Below are 19,260 nucleotides of genomic sequence, written 5' to 3'. Positions count from 1 at the left end.
AAAAAAAAAGGTTGGGACACCTGGGTAGCTCAGTTAAGTGTCTGAGTTTTTAGAAGTGTTTTTCAATGTTTGTCCATTTTTGAGAGACAGGGACAGAGCGCAAGTGGGGGAGGGGCAGAGAAAGAGGGAGACAACAGAATCCAAAGCAGGCTCCAAGTTCTAAGTTCTCAGCACAGAACCGGAGGTGGGGCTCGAACTCACCAACTGCAAGATCATGGCCTGGGCCAAAGTCAGACACTTAACCGACTGGGCCACCCAGGTGCCCCAGCATCTGACTCTTACTTTCAGGTCAGATCACGATCTCACGGTTCATGAGCTGGAGCCCCACATCGGGCTCTGCAGCCAGCAGCATGGAGTCTGCTTGGGATTCTCTCTCTCTCTCTCTCTCTCTCTCTCTCTCTCTCTCTCGCTCTGCCCCCAGCCCCACTTGTACTGTCTCTCAAAGTAAATACACTTAAAAAAATTTTTTTAAAAAAGACAAATTTTGAACCTAATGTGGCAAAGCAAAAACATTTGTTCAACGTCAGCAGTGGGTACATGAGTGTCTATTAATTGTGTTCTGTAGTGAACTATATGCTTGAAATATTTCATAAGGTCTTATTTTTTTATTTTTAAAAAATGGTCTAAACTCCATGTCTTCCTATTATTCCTTTCCTAATTGGAGGAAGACAAGTTAGTGTTGGAGAGTTGGCACATAGTGGATTTAACCTTGTTCGTTTTCGTCTATGGGTGTGTAATGCTAGAAAATTCTCCACATATGCTTTTTTTCTTCCTCTAGTTATTGCCCCTCCCACATCTTCCTCCGCCAGTAAAACACTTCCTCACAAACCCTGTGCTCAGCTGTCCCAGACTCTTCCCAAGCTCCCCCCTCCTCCTGGTCCCAGAGGCCCCTTTGTGCATGCCTATAATAAAGCTCTTCCTGTACTATATGGTAATCACTTACTAGCTTCTTGAAGCCAAGGGCCATGGTTTAGTTTTCAGTTGCCCCGCAAGTGTAGGAACTCATGAATCATGGAATGGATAGTTCAAAGAACGAATACAAAATACACTATTACAATATTCATCCATATAAAACAGGAGCCCTTCCACGGGCCTTCCTTCCCGCGAAGCATGTTACCCAAGCTGTTGTGTTTGGGAGGGATGTGCTGGGCTGGCAGGCAACTCCAGGAGCGGTGCCCCTGCCTCTCGTGGTCGTGGCCCAATGTCAGCACAGCCCTGAATCTCAAAAGGGAGTCATCAAACCTGCCATCACAGTCTAAGGCCTTCCCAGGGAGCAAGTACCAGGACGGGCTTACTTGGGGGTGTCCAGCCTGGCATCTTCGTACGAGGGTTAGCGGAAGACGTTTTTCCCATGGTGGTTCACGACAGAGTCTAGAGGGGCCTCTGGACGCACAGTTCCCTGGAGTCTGAAATCAAGGCACAGAAACCCAGTGGGAGCCCTGGTGCTCTCACTTGAGAGGTTTGTGTTTTGAGGTCTCACTTGAGAGGTACACTCACTTGAGGGATTTGTGTTTTGAAGTAAGCTCCATGCCCGACGTGGGGCTTGAACTCACAAGCCCGAGATCAAGAGTCGCATGCTCTACTGAGACAGCCAGGCGCCCCTAACTTAACGTTGTTTTAATTGCCTTCCAAAGTGTTTATGTGACTACAATTTAAGTATTTTTCTTTTCAAATTTTTATTTAAATTCCAGTTAGTTAATATACAAGTGCACTGTTTCAGGAGAATTCAGTGACTGATCACTTACATATAACACCACGTGCTCATCCCAAGTGCCCTCCTTAATGCCCATCACCCATTTAGCCCATCCCCCCACCTCCCTCCAGCAACCCTGTTTGTTCTCCATCCTTAAGTCTCTCATGGTTTGTTTCCCTCTCTCCTTTATTTTCCCCCCTCCCATATGTTCATCTGTTTTCTTAAATTCCACGAGTGACATCATATGGCATTTGTCTCTGACTTATTTCACTCTGCATAATACATTCACTCTAGCTCCATCCACGTCCTTGCAATGTTTTAAGTCATCTGTAAGCGATTAAAGAGTTAATGATTCCTTAGAATATAATCATCATGTTGAAGAATCCCCTAGTAAACGAAAGACCATGATCTCTCCTGAGATGAAAGGCCTGGAGTTCACTTCTGTAGATGGAATTTAAAGCCTCAGAAATTAGCAAACACACACACATATTTTTAAACTACCGTTTAATCAGTTTTAAAGACACAGAAATTAGAAAAAAAACATTTATACACAAGTTAAAAACATCTGTAAAACCCAGCAATAAGCCAGCAGCGCCAGGGACACGGACTGGAAAGGAGGGGTTATGAAATCATCACGTCACAGTGTAACCGACACAGCGGGAGTTCAAACTGAGAACCATACAACAAGAAATAGTTTACGGATCTGTTGAAAAATAACCCTTCTTTAAAAAAATATTTTGGAGTAACAAAAACAAAAAAGCACAGAACGCCACATTCTAGTCTTACCCGGGGAAGGCAGACGACAAAAACCGGCTGTTACAGCTGGGGCCCCCTCCCCATGTTCGGGCGACGATGTCCGACCGCTCCTAGGCACAGGTCAAGATACGACTCTTCAAGGCAGGCAGGAATGAGCTCATACGGTCTCCCTCTGCACGTAGAAGGGTTTCTCTCGTTCCACCTGAATTATCTCTAGTGTCATTCCTACTGCTTCATGCGGTGCCTTTCTGGTTCCGAGAGGCGGTCGTGCATAGGTGACAGACGAAGCTTGGCTTGGAACATGTCTGTGTGGGGTGTTTGATTCCTTTCTCCTTGTGACACAAAGTCAGGAGCAAAGGTACTTTGCTGACCAATCTGCACATACAGAACCAAAAATACTTAAAACTGGGAAGGAGGCAGATGTTGAAGTCTGTCAAACTCTTCACGGGTGTCCTTCAGCGGTGAAGGACAGAAAAGCGATATTACCAAGTTAATTTCTCGGAGAAGTTACCCCAAAATAGAGACTGGCCAGGGCACAGTCATTTACGACTCCAGGAAAAGGTAGCTAGTTACTCTCTCCACTTGAAACATGTTATTAAGAAAATGGCTAGTCATTGTGTTGGGTGTTGCTCTGTATCTTTTGGTTTTTCATTTTATTTCCATTTCTTTCTGCGGCAGCAAAATCTGAGGAAACGTGAGCGGAGAGATGGCATCACTGACTTCAGCTTTAGACAGTGATTCCGCATGGATCTTTCTTTATGTTGTTATTTCTAGGACATAGAGTCTTGGGGTCATTTTGGTTTGGTTTTGCTTTATAAAAGGTTTTCTAAAAGAAGACAGGTATCATTAATTCTAAAGGCGAGACAAATCAGTCGGCATAAAAATGTGTCTTCAGGCGCCATTTCAGAAAGTCTTCCCAATCAATAAACTATAGAGCTTGTCAGTTGTTTACTGGGATTTCCATGTTAAAAATCTATTAAAATAAATATTATTTTAAAACATATAAAAACATTAATAAGCAGCCCACTGATTAAAATGTAACTGGCTGCATCCTCTATACAATGAGAGCCTCAAAAAGCAGCCTAGTCATTGATTATAAGAGCATTCCTATAAAACACCAACATGGAAAATTTCATTGTAAATTCTCTTCGGTAACCAGAGTCACTATACATAGATTGACTACACGGTGCTGCAGAAACACACTGTGGAGACCCTCTACTCTCTGATCTTTCCAATCCCAATTTCAGGTACAGTTTAGCCAATCTTTTCCTTCAGCATTAGGAGCGTGCACGGATACGAACCCACTCTCACGAGGACGGCTGCAGAAGGAACTTTCTGCATCTAAGGTACTCGTATAAATGATCAGCCATTCCTTAAATGTACACTTGGTTCAGAGGAAGAGTTTAATAAGGTACTTGAGGGCAGTTAAGATTACATTTCACAGTGTTACATAGAATTCCGCACCTATGTGAAATCTGATGTACTCAATTTCAGCCAGGATAGACCACCAGTGGGTGAACGAAACTCCATCAAATACCGGTTTAGATGTAAAACTCCGGACAAGTCCTCCATTGACGCAACAGCAGGCACCATTCTGAAACAACTATTCTCTCAAGTAATTTTTTCTTTCAGTTTTAACCGAGAACCCTTAACATCAAGTAAGTAATGATTTTGAAGTTTATAATAAGGAAACAAAAAAGTGTAAGTGCCCAAGTGGTTTGTGAATATACAAACTAAAATTTACAGGGTATGAATTTTAAATAGGAAAGACTTTTTTTGTCCTAAACACAATCTAGTCCTTGAATAAAAGTATAAATTTTGTCATTATTTTCACGGCCGAGTTTTAACATGTCTTCTGTAGTTTAAAGTGGTAAACCCTGTCCAGTAAACTTGGTGGGCTGCACTGACACATTCTAGGACAGATCACCTTCAATTTCACACGGCACAAATGAACAAACAAGCAGAGAAAGCAAAAGGAAGATCTGTCTCCTTCACTACAGACTATTTCATGATCAAGGATTCATGTGAAGGGCTATATTCAGTAGAAAGGTTATGCTGCCACGCCTTCTGATTTAAGGGATTGAAAGATTTTCCTCGGTTGCCGGTTGCCAAGAAAACCTTTTGAAAAGTCTGGGCTTGGAGCTGCTCAAGAAATAAAAGTAAATGACCATGACAATAGTTCTGATTGTGAATCTGCCTTTGTCCGTGACTCCTACACATCTTGCTAATGGCTTCCATTCATTACAAATCGACTGGTCATAAACTTTTAGAACTGATCCTTTAATTTCTTATTAAGAAACTCTGATCCAGAGGACAGGCAACTTGCCCAGATCCTAAGGTTCCTTAATAACAGAGCCAGATGAACATCCAGATCTCCCAGGACAATCAGTGTTTCCATGTGCGTTACCTTCACTCTTTAAAAAAGAACCACTCTTTGTACTGCAAAGTTTCCTGAAAACTGTTATCTATGGAAATCCTGCATATGCCTGTCACACACGGCAGGGGTCAATAACACAAATACTTCTTAACCAAAAGTATGGTGGTGGCGAAAGTGGTGGCTGGACATTGTTGAAGCCAAAGAAACCTTCTCTACTATGCTGGATGTTTTAGAAGCTGCATACATTTCTCCAATTACCCTGAGTTCCAATAAAAATGCTCATTTTTAAAACTGAGAGTAAGCTACTTGTAAAATGGTGATCACTGAGATACATCAAATTAACTGTTACTGTTTCAAGAAAATGAAATTGAGGGAAGAATAATGTTTTTGTTCCTTTTTTTTTTTTTTTTTCCCTGAGTAGTATAATAATGATGTTCACCGATCATCTCTGGAGTAGTTTCATGACAACTGAAGAGTGGAGAAATAATATAAATATGGACTGAATCTTACTGTGTTGATTAAAAAAGAAGCAAGCACATAGTACAATGAATCCCTTTATACTTAACAGTAGTAGAGATATACCAGTTTCCACTTCAAGTAGAAGTATTAATCCTTACAACACTCCAAGTAGATACAGTCATTTCACACAGCACAAAGTGTTTCTTCTTGAGAAGAAAAGTCGAGAATTAGATTTCTTTAGTTTTTCTAGATTACATACTTATGAGAATTTCTACAAAATTAGAGAAAAGCTATCCTAAAACCATTTCATACAAAAACCAAAAAACTAGTTGATCCAAAGGGATGAAAATCAGTCAATCTGTATAGATAATGTATCATCTTCAAAGTAATTGGAAAATTATTCAATCATCTTGCTTCCTGGATGGCAACACCATGAGGACATTCATTGAACAAGAAACAGGTAACAATGATTTTAGGTTTACAGGCAGAGAAATGACATAGGTGATAAAAATAAACAGTTATTATTTATTAATGGCTAGAGGTGGGCTGAAAAAAAGTTTTATTAAGCTCTCTTATTTTCATTTATGACATGCCTAGACTTGTCCTTTAAACCCTGAATTTGTTTACTTTTGAAAAATAGTGATCAGATTCTCTGCAGCAGTAATTAAACTAAGGAGACCTTTCGGGGGCAGATATTTTCCATGATTATTCTTTTCCATCGTCTCACGTTACACAGCTAGCTTAATTTCAATGCATGGGAAAACGGAAAATTTATTTAGCTATCTGTCCTTTCCTGGGAAGTAAGTAGCAGGGTATGGCTGACCTCAGCAGGTGGAAAAATTCTACCTTTAGAAAAATAACCACATTAGCTATAAACAAAGACCAGGATATTTCTGAAGTTCTAAAAAGATACGCTGATGTTTTTGCTGACTGAGACCTCACCAGTTCCAAGGACGCTTGCTGTTTCTCTTTAAATGAAATACTGCGCAGCTCAAGCCAGATAGGGGTTCTGCTTTAACTTCACTTACAAACTTACTAACGACAAAAATAAAACACACACCACACCTAACCAATTTGCATTGCATTAAAAATGTAAGGCAGAAAGGAAATGAACTGGTCAAATAAAGGTGAAGTCAAATCAAAGACTGGTCAAATAAAGGTGAAGTCAGAAGGCCGTGTCCCCCGCTCTTCTCTCAAACGCCATGATCCCGTGATTCACTATCTGTGGCCGAAGCCCTACACTCCAGGATGGCCTCGCAGTCCCCTCCTCTGCTTTCAGCTTACCACGCCCGTCACCAGACTGTGGCATTAAAGGAGACATCTAGTAATTCAAGGTGAGATCAATTATGGGGAAAATGGCCTGTAAGATAAAAGCATACTCTTCTACTTACAGAACCTAAAACTCATCAAAAAGAGTGAAGAGCAACATTTTAATGTAAGAATTTAAGAGTCTGGAAACTGATTTATTTTATTTTCTAAAAATGTGGGCCAGACCCCACGACTTTAAGCTTTCATCTCCCTAAAACTTTCCCAAATAGGAAGTAAGCTGTTAAGGATAAGAAAGTGACTAGACAGTCACCTTACTCAGTGATTTCTCTTCCATAACCCTCACACAATCCACCACTATTGTTTTCATGATCCCTCTAACAATCCTATATAATTTATGCTTGATAAATTTCATTTCAAAGTCCACCACATTAAAAAGTTATTACATTTTGATGTCTTACATAATCACAAAGAACTCAGATAAGTAAAGGTGAAAAGCACGTCTGCGGAGCACGTGGTAGCCACACTGTGCACCTGTGCCCCATCCCAGCAGGCTCTACGCCAGTCCTCGTGGGGCCTCCTTCATTCATGCCTTCCTTCCTTCCCTTGTCATCTTCTCTTGCTTTTTTTTTTTTTTAAGAAAATAAACTTAAAATATCCCATTACCCACCTTTAATTGTGTTGAAGAAATTCTTCCTTGACGGGCTCTGACACAAAGTAATTAAATTCTCCAGGAAAATAAGCTACGTATAGGTCCTGTTTGCGGTTTCGCTACATACTGTAGTCATCTGAGATACTTTAAGAAAACCCTTCCAATACTGAGATGTTTATTGCATTTTTAAAGTATCCACATCTTAAATATCCTGTTTCAAAATTCCTCCAGAATTCCTTTACAGCATATAACATCAAATGTTGAAACAGTGTTCTCACAATATTACACTTGAAAATACCATTTAGGAACGATATTTCAGGAAATAGAGGGTTTAAGGCAAGACATTCATTTGGAAAAGTTAATTTCTCTCAATCATCCAGATTGACACAATTACCTGTCCACCTCTTCGGTGCGTTGGGATACGCAACATACATTCAGCAACAGGGCACACATATGACCGTGTGGACATATGCTGAGGTCCTGAGTGCCCATTGAAATAATGGAAATATTTTTATATAAGGCGTGGCCCACAGGGACATGGCCTGGGAGGGGTTATTCACTCCGTTTCCAATCTGCTATACAGGAAATTCCCTACCTAGATCTGTCAGATGTCCCCCCACTTAATCTCTTTTCAAACAAACACAAATCCCTTGAAAGGTGCTAAGAGTGGTTTCTGTTAACATAGAAAAAATAGCCGTCAGCATATTTTCCCCTTCACTGTTTTAATGATGAATGTCTAGAGGCTATTTCTTGATTCTGATTGCAAACATTGTTTGTTGTGGAAAAACTATTCTGTCCCAAGGAATTTTCTCTTTCATCAAACTTTTTGGATCGTGCCAGCTGAACATTTTCCTGTGTATTCTTTCCTCTTTGAGTTTTTTTCACCGGCAACAACAATAATACTAAGATACCAGCAACGTGCAGGCCGTAATACCAGGAGCTAGAAGAAAAAAAACAGAATTTACTTTATTAGATTTTGATCACGGATGCTTAGCAACTGCACACTCGTCAAAATGTCCCAGGCCCCACTCAGGATGTGTGCATTCACCACATCTCTTGCATTCCTGTCCCACCCCTGCCCCATGAGATGCAGCTCTAAGGCGTATGCTAGTGAGTTTTTAGAAAGCAGCATATAAGCCCAGACCGCTTCGGAGCATGACACTAGGTATCACATCACATTCCTCTGTAAGGGTCATAAGTCCATGGCTACACAGAGCAAAAACAAAAAGGTACTTATTAGCAGCTGCAGCGACCTAAGAATAATCTCGCAAATCCACAGAATCGAACACTGAGTGAACAAAGAGAAGGCAGAGATAATAAAGACCTTAAATGCTCTGGCCTCCTCTGCTGTTTACGGCCCCTGATTAAGTTACAAATATTCCAGTGATGTGAGTAATAGATAATACTGCCTCTTGATGGTCACTGTCATATAATAAAGGAAAGTCACATTATTAAGAATATTATTAGAGGTATTATTCCTGAAATTAAGTATAAATCAAGTGCGACCGAGGCCACTTTTTTTAGCTGTAAGTTCAAGTGATCATGAACAAAGTACCTGGGATAGAAAACCTAACCAACAGCTCGATCACATTCAAAAACAAGTAATCATTCTGTGAAAAGGGGACATTTTAGTGGAGTTCCTTAATGTCTGTCCATATGTGTCGCCATATTCCATTCAACAATTTTTGACCACGCGTTCTGTGTTGCTGTTTCTAAACACTGGGGTAATGAGGACTTTATGAAAGATGAAGTGTCTGATCTCAAAGATCTCGCTAACACAGCAAGAGCGGAATTTGGTGGGTGAGGGAGACAATAAAGAGATAAAACATGGAATTTAAGACAAGAGTTTCCATAATACAGAGAAGACAAAGTACCCGTGAAACATAAAAGAGTAAGAAGGGAACAAATTCATGAAATACAAGTAATCTATTTCCTTTTGACTAAAGCAATGAAAAGGATTAACAATCCCTTGTTAAGAACAAACTACATTTTAAAACCGCTCTGTCCTATTTTTGATTGTTCATCTTATTTCAAGTTCGCCTATCCTCTCCTTTTTGGAGTTAACAGTCTGACAACCCGAACTCTTGGTGCACAGACTCAACCAATACTTACTCGTGATTATCTGGAAGATATTATTTTGCTTCCACTCCCAGAATATCCCGAGAGACACAAAAGCCTTTGCTTCAGCTTATAAACTCCTAGCCCTTGACCCCAGGGCAGGGGTGAGCAAACTCCAGCCCACGGGCCACAACTAGCCGGATGCTGCTTCTTTTATTTGGTTAAGTGAGGTACAACTGACCTAATACGTTACAGTAGCCTCAGGTGTGCAACATGATGATTCGATACATGTACACATCGTGAAAGGATTCCCACGGTGAGTCCAGTTACCATCCAGGTGTAAAAAGAACAGCTACATTTTCTAGTTAAACCTCTGCGAGACCTGAGGCAGTGGCTGCCCAGCTGGCACATCTCTTAAGTCATATTCGTATGAGGGTTAAGTGGTGTGAATCATTCCATAAAAATCTTGGGACTGCTTGGTTTAAGATGAAAAAGTTAACTACAGAAAGTAAGGCTAGGGCATGTTTTTTTTTACACTACCCAATAGCAAAGAGCTTGCTCTTAAAAATAAAGTTATTCCCAGGCGCCTGGGTGGCCCAGTCGGTTAAGCCGAGTCTGACTTTGGCTCAGGTCATGATCTCGCGGTTTGTGAGTTCCAGCCCCGCGTCGGGCTCTGTGCTGACAGCTCGGAGCCTGGAGCCTGCTTCGGATTCTGCGTCTCCTCCTCTCTGTGCCCCTCCCCTGCTCATGCTCTGTCTGTCTCCCAATAATAAATAAGCATTAAAATAATAATAATAATAATAATAATAATAATAATAATAATAATAATAAAGTTATTCCCACTGGTATATTTTTAAGAGTGACACTTACCTGTAAAACATGAATGACGGTTTTACAGATAGAAGTACAAATGGCACAACTGTGTAACTTATTGCTATTTGAGTCACTATCCACGTTATAACATCATACAATAATTTAAGCTGGGGAGGTTTGATGAAATAATGTCTAAAGTTATTTCTCATCTGAAATAAAGAAACAAAAATATGTGCTTTATCTTCAATGTTGCTACAGAATCACACTGACTACATCCACTGCTTCAAGAACGTGCAGTGGCTGACATTCTCACGCGTTGCTGGTGCAAGTCTAAGGTGGTGCTGCCATTACGGGAAAAGTTGGTTTGGCAAAAACGAATACATGTATCTGTGAAAAATATGGAGAGAACAAAATGTAGGAGTGTGGGTAAAAGGCATGTAGGAGTTCTTTGCCACTCTTCTGGAGATTTGAAGTTGTATTAAAATTAAAAGTTTCCCGGGGCGCCTGGGTGGCTCCGTCGGTTGAGCGGCCCACTTCGGCTCAGGTCATGATCTCGCGGTCCGTGAGTTCGAGCCCCGCATCGGGCTCCATGCTGACAGCTCAGAGACTGGGGTCTGCTTCAGATTCTGTGTCTCCCTCGCTCTCTGCCCCTCCCCCACTCACGTTCTCTGTCTCTCAAAAGATGAAATGAATAAACGTTAAAAAAAAATTTTTTTTTAATTTCCCCCAAAGTTAAAAATAACACTGACTAGAGCTCTTTAAATCATATTTGGTAGAGTATATAAATAAAGTTCTGTCTGTTTTCAATGTTTTCTACTATGACTTAATGAGACATCCTTCCTCTTCTTGAAGACCTGGGTTTGTGAAATACAAGTGAAGATCATACACTGAGCTCAGGCCAAACACACTTAGAATAAATGGCAACGACACACATTCTCAAAATAGGTGTTTCCTAATAACCACTATTCAAACATTTTTTTAGCTTCCAAAAAAGTCAAAACATTTCAGTTTTGAAATGTGCAAACTTAACCAAACATCATTTCCTCTTTTCTACGATCATCTTCCCTGCTTTTCTTGTCTAATATGTTCAGAGGTGAAACACGGCCCCGTGAGGATACCACCGAGTTTCTCAGAAGTGACCTGGTGTGTGGTTAACGGCTCTCCCTACAGCGAGACCATCATTCGTAGTGGCCAGAACGAGCCCCGACACCTACCATGTTGCCTGGTTCCCCGTGCAGCACCTACCCACCCTCCCCGCCCCTGACCACCAGGGGCAAATCCACTCTCCTGAAGCACGGCTTTCCACTGGTCATCTCCCTCCTTGAAGACCTTCCCGGAGTCCCCGGGCTGCAGGCGGAATGAGGGCTGGGCCCTCTCCTCGTCTGTCAAGTCCTTCTATTATGCCCTCCTCCCTCCGCCCCCTGCACTCCTTTCCCCTTCCAGAATTATCCACTATTTAGGGATTCACAAAGTCTCTGCTTCAACCAGATTTACTTCTCGTTTCCAAACACACTGCCACTTCCAAACTTGGTTTCGAGAATGTCATCTCCTGGCCTACCGTGTCATGTTCTACTCCCACCAAACTTGGCTCACTTTTAAAACGACCTTCATCTTCCAAAGCCCTAATCCAACCACGCTTCCCTAATGAGGCCACCTCTGGTCAACCCAGCCAAAAGGGATTTCTTTCACCTCTAAACAACTATGTTACTTACTATCTATAAAGCCCACGGGATCTATCATATATGCCTCGTGCTGTACATATGCACATATGTACCCCCACCTGAAAACTGACCTGAAAACTGACTAAATCTCTGCTAGTTTGTTAAATGAGGCCTCCTCACCTGTACGTGCTGGAAGAAGCCTGTTCGAGCACTGTTTTGGTCACGTCACTTTCAAGGACTCACACTGAACTGTCCTTCCTTGCCCACCCATGTCACCAACCTGATTTCTCAACTGTTTCCCGAAGTATGACTCCAGGTTCCAACCAAGCCAACACTCTAAAGAACTGTGTCCTGTCTCTAACGTTGGCACCCGCCACCCGGGGATGGCCCACCGGCTCTGTCCATGGTCTTCGTGCTCCCCTCCTCACCTAAAGGAGGATTCATCGGGGACAGCTCTCGGGAAACGTTTGTGAAATGAACCCATCTTTATTTAACACAGGTTTTAGCTCTCGTTCAGAAAACCGCGTAAAGACAACCAACGCTGTGCAGGTCCCTCCCGCAGGAGCGCTGGACAAACACGCCAGGCGCCCCCCTCGCTTCTAACCAGAGCACGGCTCCATCTGCGGCCACACGAATGAGGCCTTAGGGGAGAGGGTGAGCTCGGCCTCCTCCTCCCACTCACGTGGACTCCCCCTCGAGGACGACGTGGGGTTCTAGATACTCACGGCTCGTGCTGCCAGTGTCATCACCACTCCCGTGAGAAACGTCAGGTAATACCCCGGGTAAACCCCATGCCAGATGGCGGACAGAACGAACGTCTGGATGGTTGGACTCAAGGAGGCTCGTTCGTAACACACCCTGGAAACCATGAACGCCACACTGAGTGGTTAGAGTTCACACAGCCCACAGCGATCATTCTTTTCTCAGCCGACATGGCCCAGGGCAACCAGGAAAACAACCACAACTTAGCGTCGGCCACAACTTGACCTGTGACCTCAGGGAGGTGAAGGCTATTAGATATTCCTATTGATCTAGGAAAACAAATTTGATTTTCATCTTTTTATGGTACATGTAAAGAAATCTATACTATTTACCAAAAAACTTCAATGTGCTTAGTCTAAAATTTCCCTGTAACATGGTAGAGAACTCAAATGAAAGTAAGACTTTCTAAAGGTGTCTTATTTATTTATTTATTTATTTATTTATTTATTTATTTAGTAAGTACGTAAGTAATCTCTACTCCCAATGCGGGGCTTGAACTCACGACCGTGAGATCAAGAGTCACATGCTCCATTGACTGAGCAAGCCAGGTGCCCCCAAAAGTTATCAAATTTAAAATACAACAAAGGGGTGCCTGGGTGGCTTAGTCAGTTAAGCCTCCGACTTCGTCATGATCTCATGGTCATGATCTCATGGTTTGTGGTTCAAGCCCCGCATCAGGCTCTGTGCTGACAGCTCTGAGCCAGGAGCCTGTTTCAGGTTCTGGGCTCCCTCTCTGCCCCTCCCCCACTTAATGCTCTGTTTCTCTCTCTCAAAAATAAAGAAATAAACATTTTAAAAAATAATAAAATAAAATACAACAACAACAACCACACACAGATTAGTTCAGAAAATATGCAGCCACTGGGGAGACTGCAATGTACCACAAAGCGACAATGTCATATGGTGGGTATCTCAAGGCAAAAAGATATGCAACTTGCCATGAAATAAAGGACCCTCCCAAAACAGGCTGCTTTACACAGTGCTTAGAGCCATGATGTTTCATAAAATAAACTCGAGATACAGCAGCGTATCTCACTGGGAACAAGGAGACAGAGTCCCTGGGAGTTTCTGTGCAGCTCCCTAACTTCCTCTTTTACAAATGCTGCCCCACTCGGGCTGCCTGTGGCTCCCCCTCGGCCGTGTGACGAATTCCTCATCACGGATCCTGGCACCAGCACTTCCTCTCCCCCTGTGCCTCGCTGCTCCTGCTCTCTCTCTCCGCTCTTCCTCGCTGCAGGGCTACAGGGAACGCGCAGGTGACGCTGCTGTGTTTTGAACAAGATCGTGAATTCTTTGACTGCAGAGGTCGGGTCTTTGTGGCTCACTCATCGCTGTATCCTGTGCCTAACATACAGAAAGATCTGTCGAATTGAAATATGTTTGCAACTGGAACTGCTGTGGACAATCTAGGGCATCTGGACAGTGGTTGCACAGTTACTCTGTTTTATTTAACCAGATCCCCAACCAGCGAGAGCAGGAGGACACTGGCGACCTCGGAAAGATGCCTGGGAAGGCGAACCGAGAAGCCCGGGATAGAAACATTCACCACTCAGGCCGACACAGTTCTCAGATTCGATAGACTCTTGCGTTGGAAGACATTAACAGTATTTCCTGGTCAACACCAAGGTCAGTGTCACTCAACACACTGTTATTGAATCAAGAATCTGAACTCAGTGAAACTCAACCTCAAGTATTAGACACCGTAGCACAGCTAAAGACTGTTCTTGAAGGAACATACCTTTTGAGCCAAAGAGCTGTCTGAATATTCCAATTATCAAGGAACATCTTGAAACTTGTTGACATCTGAAAAACAAAAGAACCTTTTTCTTTGGCCAACAAAATAATGAAGGTTTAGATACAAGCAATAACATGTTGTTGCGCTAAAAATCAAGTACTTGATGCTGACGGTATACTGATTTATTTCCTTAATATTTGCTTTTCTAATACAGTAATGTGCTTGTACAAATAAAACTTGCATCTCAGAGAGGACATCTACGAGATGATCCCCATTTTCTCCTATATGTTAACATTTACAGGCGTTGTCATGGAATTATCCCAAAGACATTCCTGATATGTAAATGACCTTTCCATGACCCTTCCATGACGCTTTCACTGGGGACTGGACGTCCCATCGAGCCACAGCCTCTCCATTCCGTCACCCCCACGCCTCTTCAGCCACCATTTGTGGCTGCTCGGAACCTTGGCCTCACCCGAACTACTGCCATCTATCCAAGTTCCCAGCCTCTCCACTCGAGCCTCTCCCGATAAAAGTTTCCCCCTTGACCTCAGAAGGAGGTCTGGTCTCCCATCTCTACTTCTTCCCTAAGCAAGTGTCTCCTCCTATGTCTTCACTTCCTTCTCACCATTTAGACTGGTGCAGTATTTGTTAGGCTCATCAAAATTCTTGATGCGTTTGTTTCTTCTTCCTTTTAATTCATCTGCTTATCAAACTCCGAGTCCCAGATCAACCATACTTTCCGTCTTCTCTACTTATAACCTCTGAATCCAAGTGCAGAATATCATATAACACTTGAGACTTGTCTTAAATCCATACTTTTTTTTTTATTTGAGAGAGTGCACATGCAAGTGCACACAAGCCCACATGCGAGCATGGGAGGGGCAGAAAGAGACAGAGAAAATCCCAAGCAGGCTCCACACTCAGCCTGGAGCCCAACGCAGGGCTTGATCCCATGAACCATAGCATCAGGACCTGAGCCAAAACCAAGAGTCAAGACACTTAACTGACTAAGCCACCCAGGCACCCCTCAATCTCTCCATTTTAAAACAAAATTAAACAAAACTCTTGCCTTCACCTGTTCCCCTCAGCTATGGCCTTATCTCTACCCTCCTTCCTTGTACAGGTAATAAATGCCTAAGAGTTGTATCATCTGGCTTCTATAGCTTATCCCTCCCGTGAAACCATTACCAAAATCATCACTCAACCCCCAGGTGTTACAGCTGCTGGCATTTGAGTCCTGCTCTTACTGCCCGTATCTCAGTCGCATCCAACCCTGATCACCCTCCCCTCCTTCAGGAAACTAGCTCCTTCTTCGTTATTTTTTCTCTAAAAAAATTTTTTTTAATGTTTATTTCTGAGAGAAAGAGAGAGAGAGAGCACACACAAGGGAGGGGCAGAGAGAGGGAGAGAGAGGATCTGAGGTGGACTTTGCGCTGACAGCAGAGAGCCCGATGTGGGGCTCTGAACTCAAGAACCGCAAGATCACGACCTGAGCCTAAGTCGGATGCTTAACTGACTGAGCCATCCAGGCGGCCCCTTCTTTACTTTTTCTTAGACCATGCATTCTCACCAAGGGCGATATTGCCCCCAAGAGGATGAAAACTGGTTCTTGGGGGCAAAAAAGGCTTACTCGTTTTATGTATAAAAGCATATGTGTATATACATGATATATAAACGGACATACGTGTATGCAGTATTAAAGTTCACGGGGGGGGGGTGGGGGTTGATGAGGTGACACATGTCTCAAAACCTCCTCAGGGTGGCAATAATGAACAGAAAGTTAGAAACACTGCCATACATACATTCATCACTCAATTTCCACACTTTACGCTTTTCCTTCCCCTTCCCCATTTTCATTACTGACATCGTAGGAAAATTTCAAGGCAAGTATCAGACATCTTATTTCACCTGTACATAGTTCAGAATTTACTGGACTTTCAAAAAACCAAGATCGGACCTAACAAAACTAAGTATTAACTCCTTAATATCATTTAACGCTCATTTTGTGGCCTAATATCCCGACTGTTTAAAAACATGGTTTTCCAGTTGGTCTTTTCAGAGGGTGCAAACAAGTGTGCTATGATGTGTTTGGCTCTGCTCTCTGAATCTGTAGCGGCCCCTCCCTGCCCCCCACTCTTCTGTGGCATTTACTTGTGGGGGGAAATTGGGTCCTTTGCCTGTAGATTTCCCGCTTCTGGATCTAGCGTTTAACTTACTTCTCTATACTGCACACTCCCTCTACATTTAGAAAGATCTAGAGACCTAACCACGTTGAACTGTATTGGCAAAGTACTTGAAAGACGGTGCTGTGTTTCCTATGGCATCACCTCCACAGGCGCTTAATGACTGACTGTCCCACTTTTCGTGAAGAACGTTCAGTGACGGTAAGGCTCAGCGGCAGGTCCAGCCTGACCCATTCATTATCAAGTTGTCGGTCAACTTTTCACCTTAGGTTTTGGTAATTGCCACTGCTGGAATAATTCTCTCAGGCTTGCAAAGCAACGTCTACTTTTGCTTTTCCTCTCCTTTCTCTGGCTCCTTCTCCTGACCTGCCTTCCTCTGCCCAGCCAAGGGCACAGGTGCTCCTTGGGGGTTCACATCCCTTCTCGGTCTCTCGCTGCTCTCTCATGGCTACTCTCGTGGTTTCCCCCCAAAACCTGAAATGCTACATGCTTCTAGTTCCCCAATTAGGATCTCCAGCTCAGATGTTGCAGCTAGTGTCTGATCATTGGTTTGTCTGCCGGACAACTTAGTTAAGTCTGAAATCTGAACACACAGTCTCTTCCCCTTCAAACCTGTACCTGTTCTTTGTTCCTTCTCCCAGGGAAAGGCATCGCCATAAAACTGGTTTAAGCCAGATATCTGGTCCCAATTTATAACTCATTCTCTCTTGCTGATGCCAGCACATCACCGGGTTCTGCTGAATCTCAGTGCTCCAAGGTGCTTATGTCTTTCCGGCCCCACTGTCCCTACTCTAGTTTAGGTCACCATCACCTTGGATTAACACAACACCCTCCTAACAGACCACTCTGTTCCACGAGGGCAACTCATTCTACCTAACATAGCCAGACCCTTCTAAACCACAGCTGTGACCACCTCACTTGCATAAAACCCATCCACCACACTCCATCGCTCTTAGGAGAGCTCAAAACTCTTAATACAGCCTCTGAAAGTATCTCGGCTTGGCTTCTGTGTCTCCAGTCTCCAGTCACCACTCCCTCTGTTATGACCCAACATGAGCCACAAATCCTTTCTCAGGTTGATCACCCTCTACTTGGAGTGCCTGGCAACCTCCTCCTTATCATTTAGGACTCAGCTTAAGACTATTTCCTTCAGGACCCCTCCCTGAGCTACCTCATCTGAGTTGGACCTTATCTTGTAGCCCCCACACACCCTCTATCCCTCTGACCCCAATCTACCCTTCTGTAGCACCCACTAGATTAAAGCCCCACGATCGAAGGGCCCAGGTCACACCAATCTTACCCGCTAGATCCCCAGCGCCCGGGGCACATGATTGACAACCCACAAATATTGGTTGAATGGAAAAATAAGTTATTATTGTTAAAAAGCCTTCAACATCACTCTTGGGACATCGCGTCACGAGCTGTAAAAGCAAAGTGGGGTACGTAAAGTACCACAGGGTAACTGACTTGTTAATGATTTACTAACCTCTATTTGCTGAATTCTCAAGTTGGAAATTAAGTCCCAACGAGCCGTTCCATTTTCATCATATCCTCTGAAACCAAAGCCCGCAGCATTATTAATAGCATCCGCTGCAATAAACAAAGTGAAAAAGAAGGTATGAAAAACCTATGTAACAATCTACCACGTTCTCTCAGAAGGTACATGTTTATCACATACTAGGATCTTTTATTCTTAAACAGTAAAAGTAGATTTATCCTCATTTTTATCTGATATTATAATAAAATGGGCCTTGAGCCAGTTTTTAGGCCATGCTAACAGTCTGTAGGATATATCCTTGTATTTAGGATACGAGCTGCAAGGTTTGTGTCTTCTAATAGATGACTAATGTTCCTAATTGGTCTTTAACTGCATCTCCTCAAGAGGGCACTCTGCTGGCTAGCCACTGGGTAAGATACACTTCAGCACATGAACGGTGAGGTCTACCACGTGTCACTTACCTAATGTCCACGCAAAATAGTATTTGGGTCGGGCAGCCAGAAGAGAGACGTAAAGATAGATGACTTTTGTTGGCCATGAAGCGGTAGCTTGAAAATTCTCATCGATGTTATACTCCACAGGTAAGGTGTTAGAGATGGTCAAGTGAAATAGTAAGGAAAGTCCACAGACTAAGAGCTTCTGAATAACTGCAACCTGACAGAACCAGACAAGACTTCATAAACTTAATCCATTTCCCTTTTCATTCGTTCTACCCACTACTGCTGGATTCATCTTCCCAAATGCAGCATTAATTCTAGAACTTTCCCGGTGAAAAATCATCAGCTACGCTGTGCTCGGCATTTGAAGCCTTCATGGTCTCACAGTAGGACCGTTTCCAGCCTTCTCTCCAACTAACGCCTCCGGAGTATGGCTCAAATCACTAGAAATATCAATTTGTATTTTCAAAACTTTCGGTTAAAAAGAAAAATCTGAAAGCAAACACAGGCGTGTAGGTGTGAGTACATGAAAACAGTCACGTTAAAAACTTTTGGTGGTGGATTGTACATTTAATATACACACTCATACGCAGTTGATTACTCCATTGTGCTTTTACCCTGTATTTCCCAAACGCTACGCATCTCATGAACATTATTTTTGCAACAAACAACTCATACATCTCTTTAAATCTGAAAGTTCTTGGATGCAATTTTGTTCACAAAAGGAAAAGAACCACACGCCCGAGAAAACAAAAAACATCTGCACAGAAGACTCTGATGGGGAAAAGAAAGAAAAAAAGCCATTCTTTACTGTATCCTGGAAAGGCGAAATCACCGTAAGAGAACCCAACTCGTGGTGTTTTTGGATCATTAGTAGGCCGGAATATTTCCATCTGACTCGGTGTAA

General features: G+C 42.9%; 1 protein-coding gene across 6 annotated transcripts in view; it reads right to left on the bottom strand.

The window, feature by feature from the left end:
- Positions 1–2,180: 2,180 nt before the first annotated feature.
- The window catches only part of MBOAT2 (membrane bound O-acyltransferase domain containing 2), a 128,349-nt gene continuing 111,269 nt past the window's right edge, over positions 2,181–19,260 (bottom strand). For 5 of the 6 annotated variants that reach the window (XM_053201264.1, XM_053201262.1, XM_027077835.2 and 2 more), the window contains 6 exons: positions 18,378–18,570; positions 17,905–18,008; positions 14,236–14,300; positions 12,461–12,593; positions 10,132–10,283; positions 2,181–8,143 (listed from right to left, as the gene is read on the bottom strand). In XM_053201264.1, coding sequence (XP_053057239.1) covers positions 7,918–8,143; positions 10,132–10,283; positions 12,461–12,593; positions 14,236–14,300; positions 17,905–18,008; positions 18,378–18,570 — 873 coding nt within the window. In that variant the 3' untranslated portion in view covers positions 2,181–7,917. The remainder of the gene's footprint in view (positions 8,144–10,131; positions 10,284–12,460; positions 12,594–14,235; positions 14,301–17,904; positions 18,009–18,377; positions 18,571–19,260) is intronic. The other variant, XM_053201263.1, reaches the window with a different exon arrangement.

Source organism: Acinonyx jubatus, chromosome A3 (assembly GCF_027475565.1).
Source record: "Acinonyx jubatus isolate Ajub_Pintada_27869175 chromosome A3, VMU_Ajub_asm_v1.0, whole genome shotgun sequence".
In the NCBI taxonomy this organism is placed as follows: Eukaryota; Metazoa; Chordata; class Mammalia; order Carnivora; family Felidae; genus Acinonyx; species Acinonyx jubatus.
The sequence above is the reverse complement of the archived record's forward strand: the minus strand, read 5'-3'. Positions and strand labels throughout refer to the sequence as shown.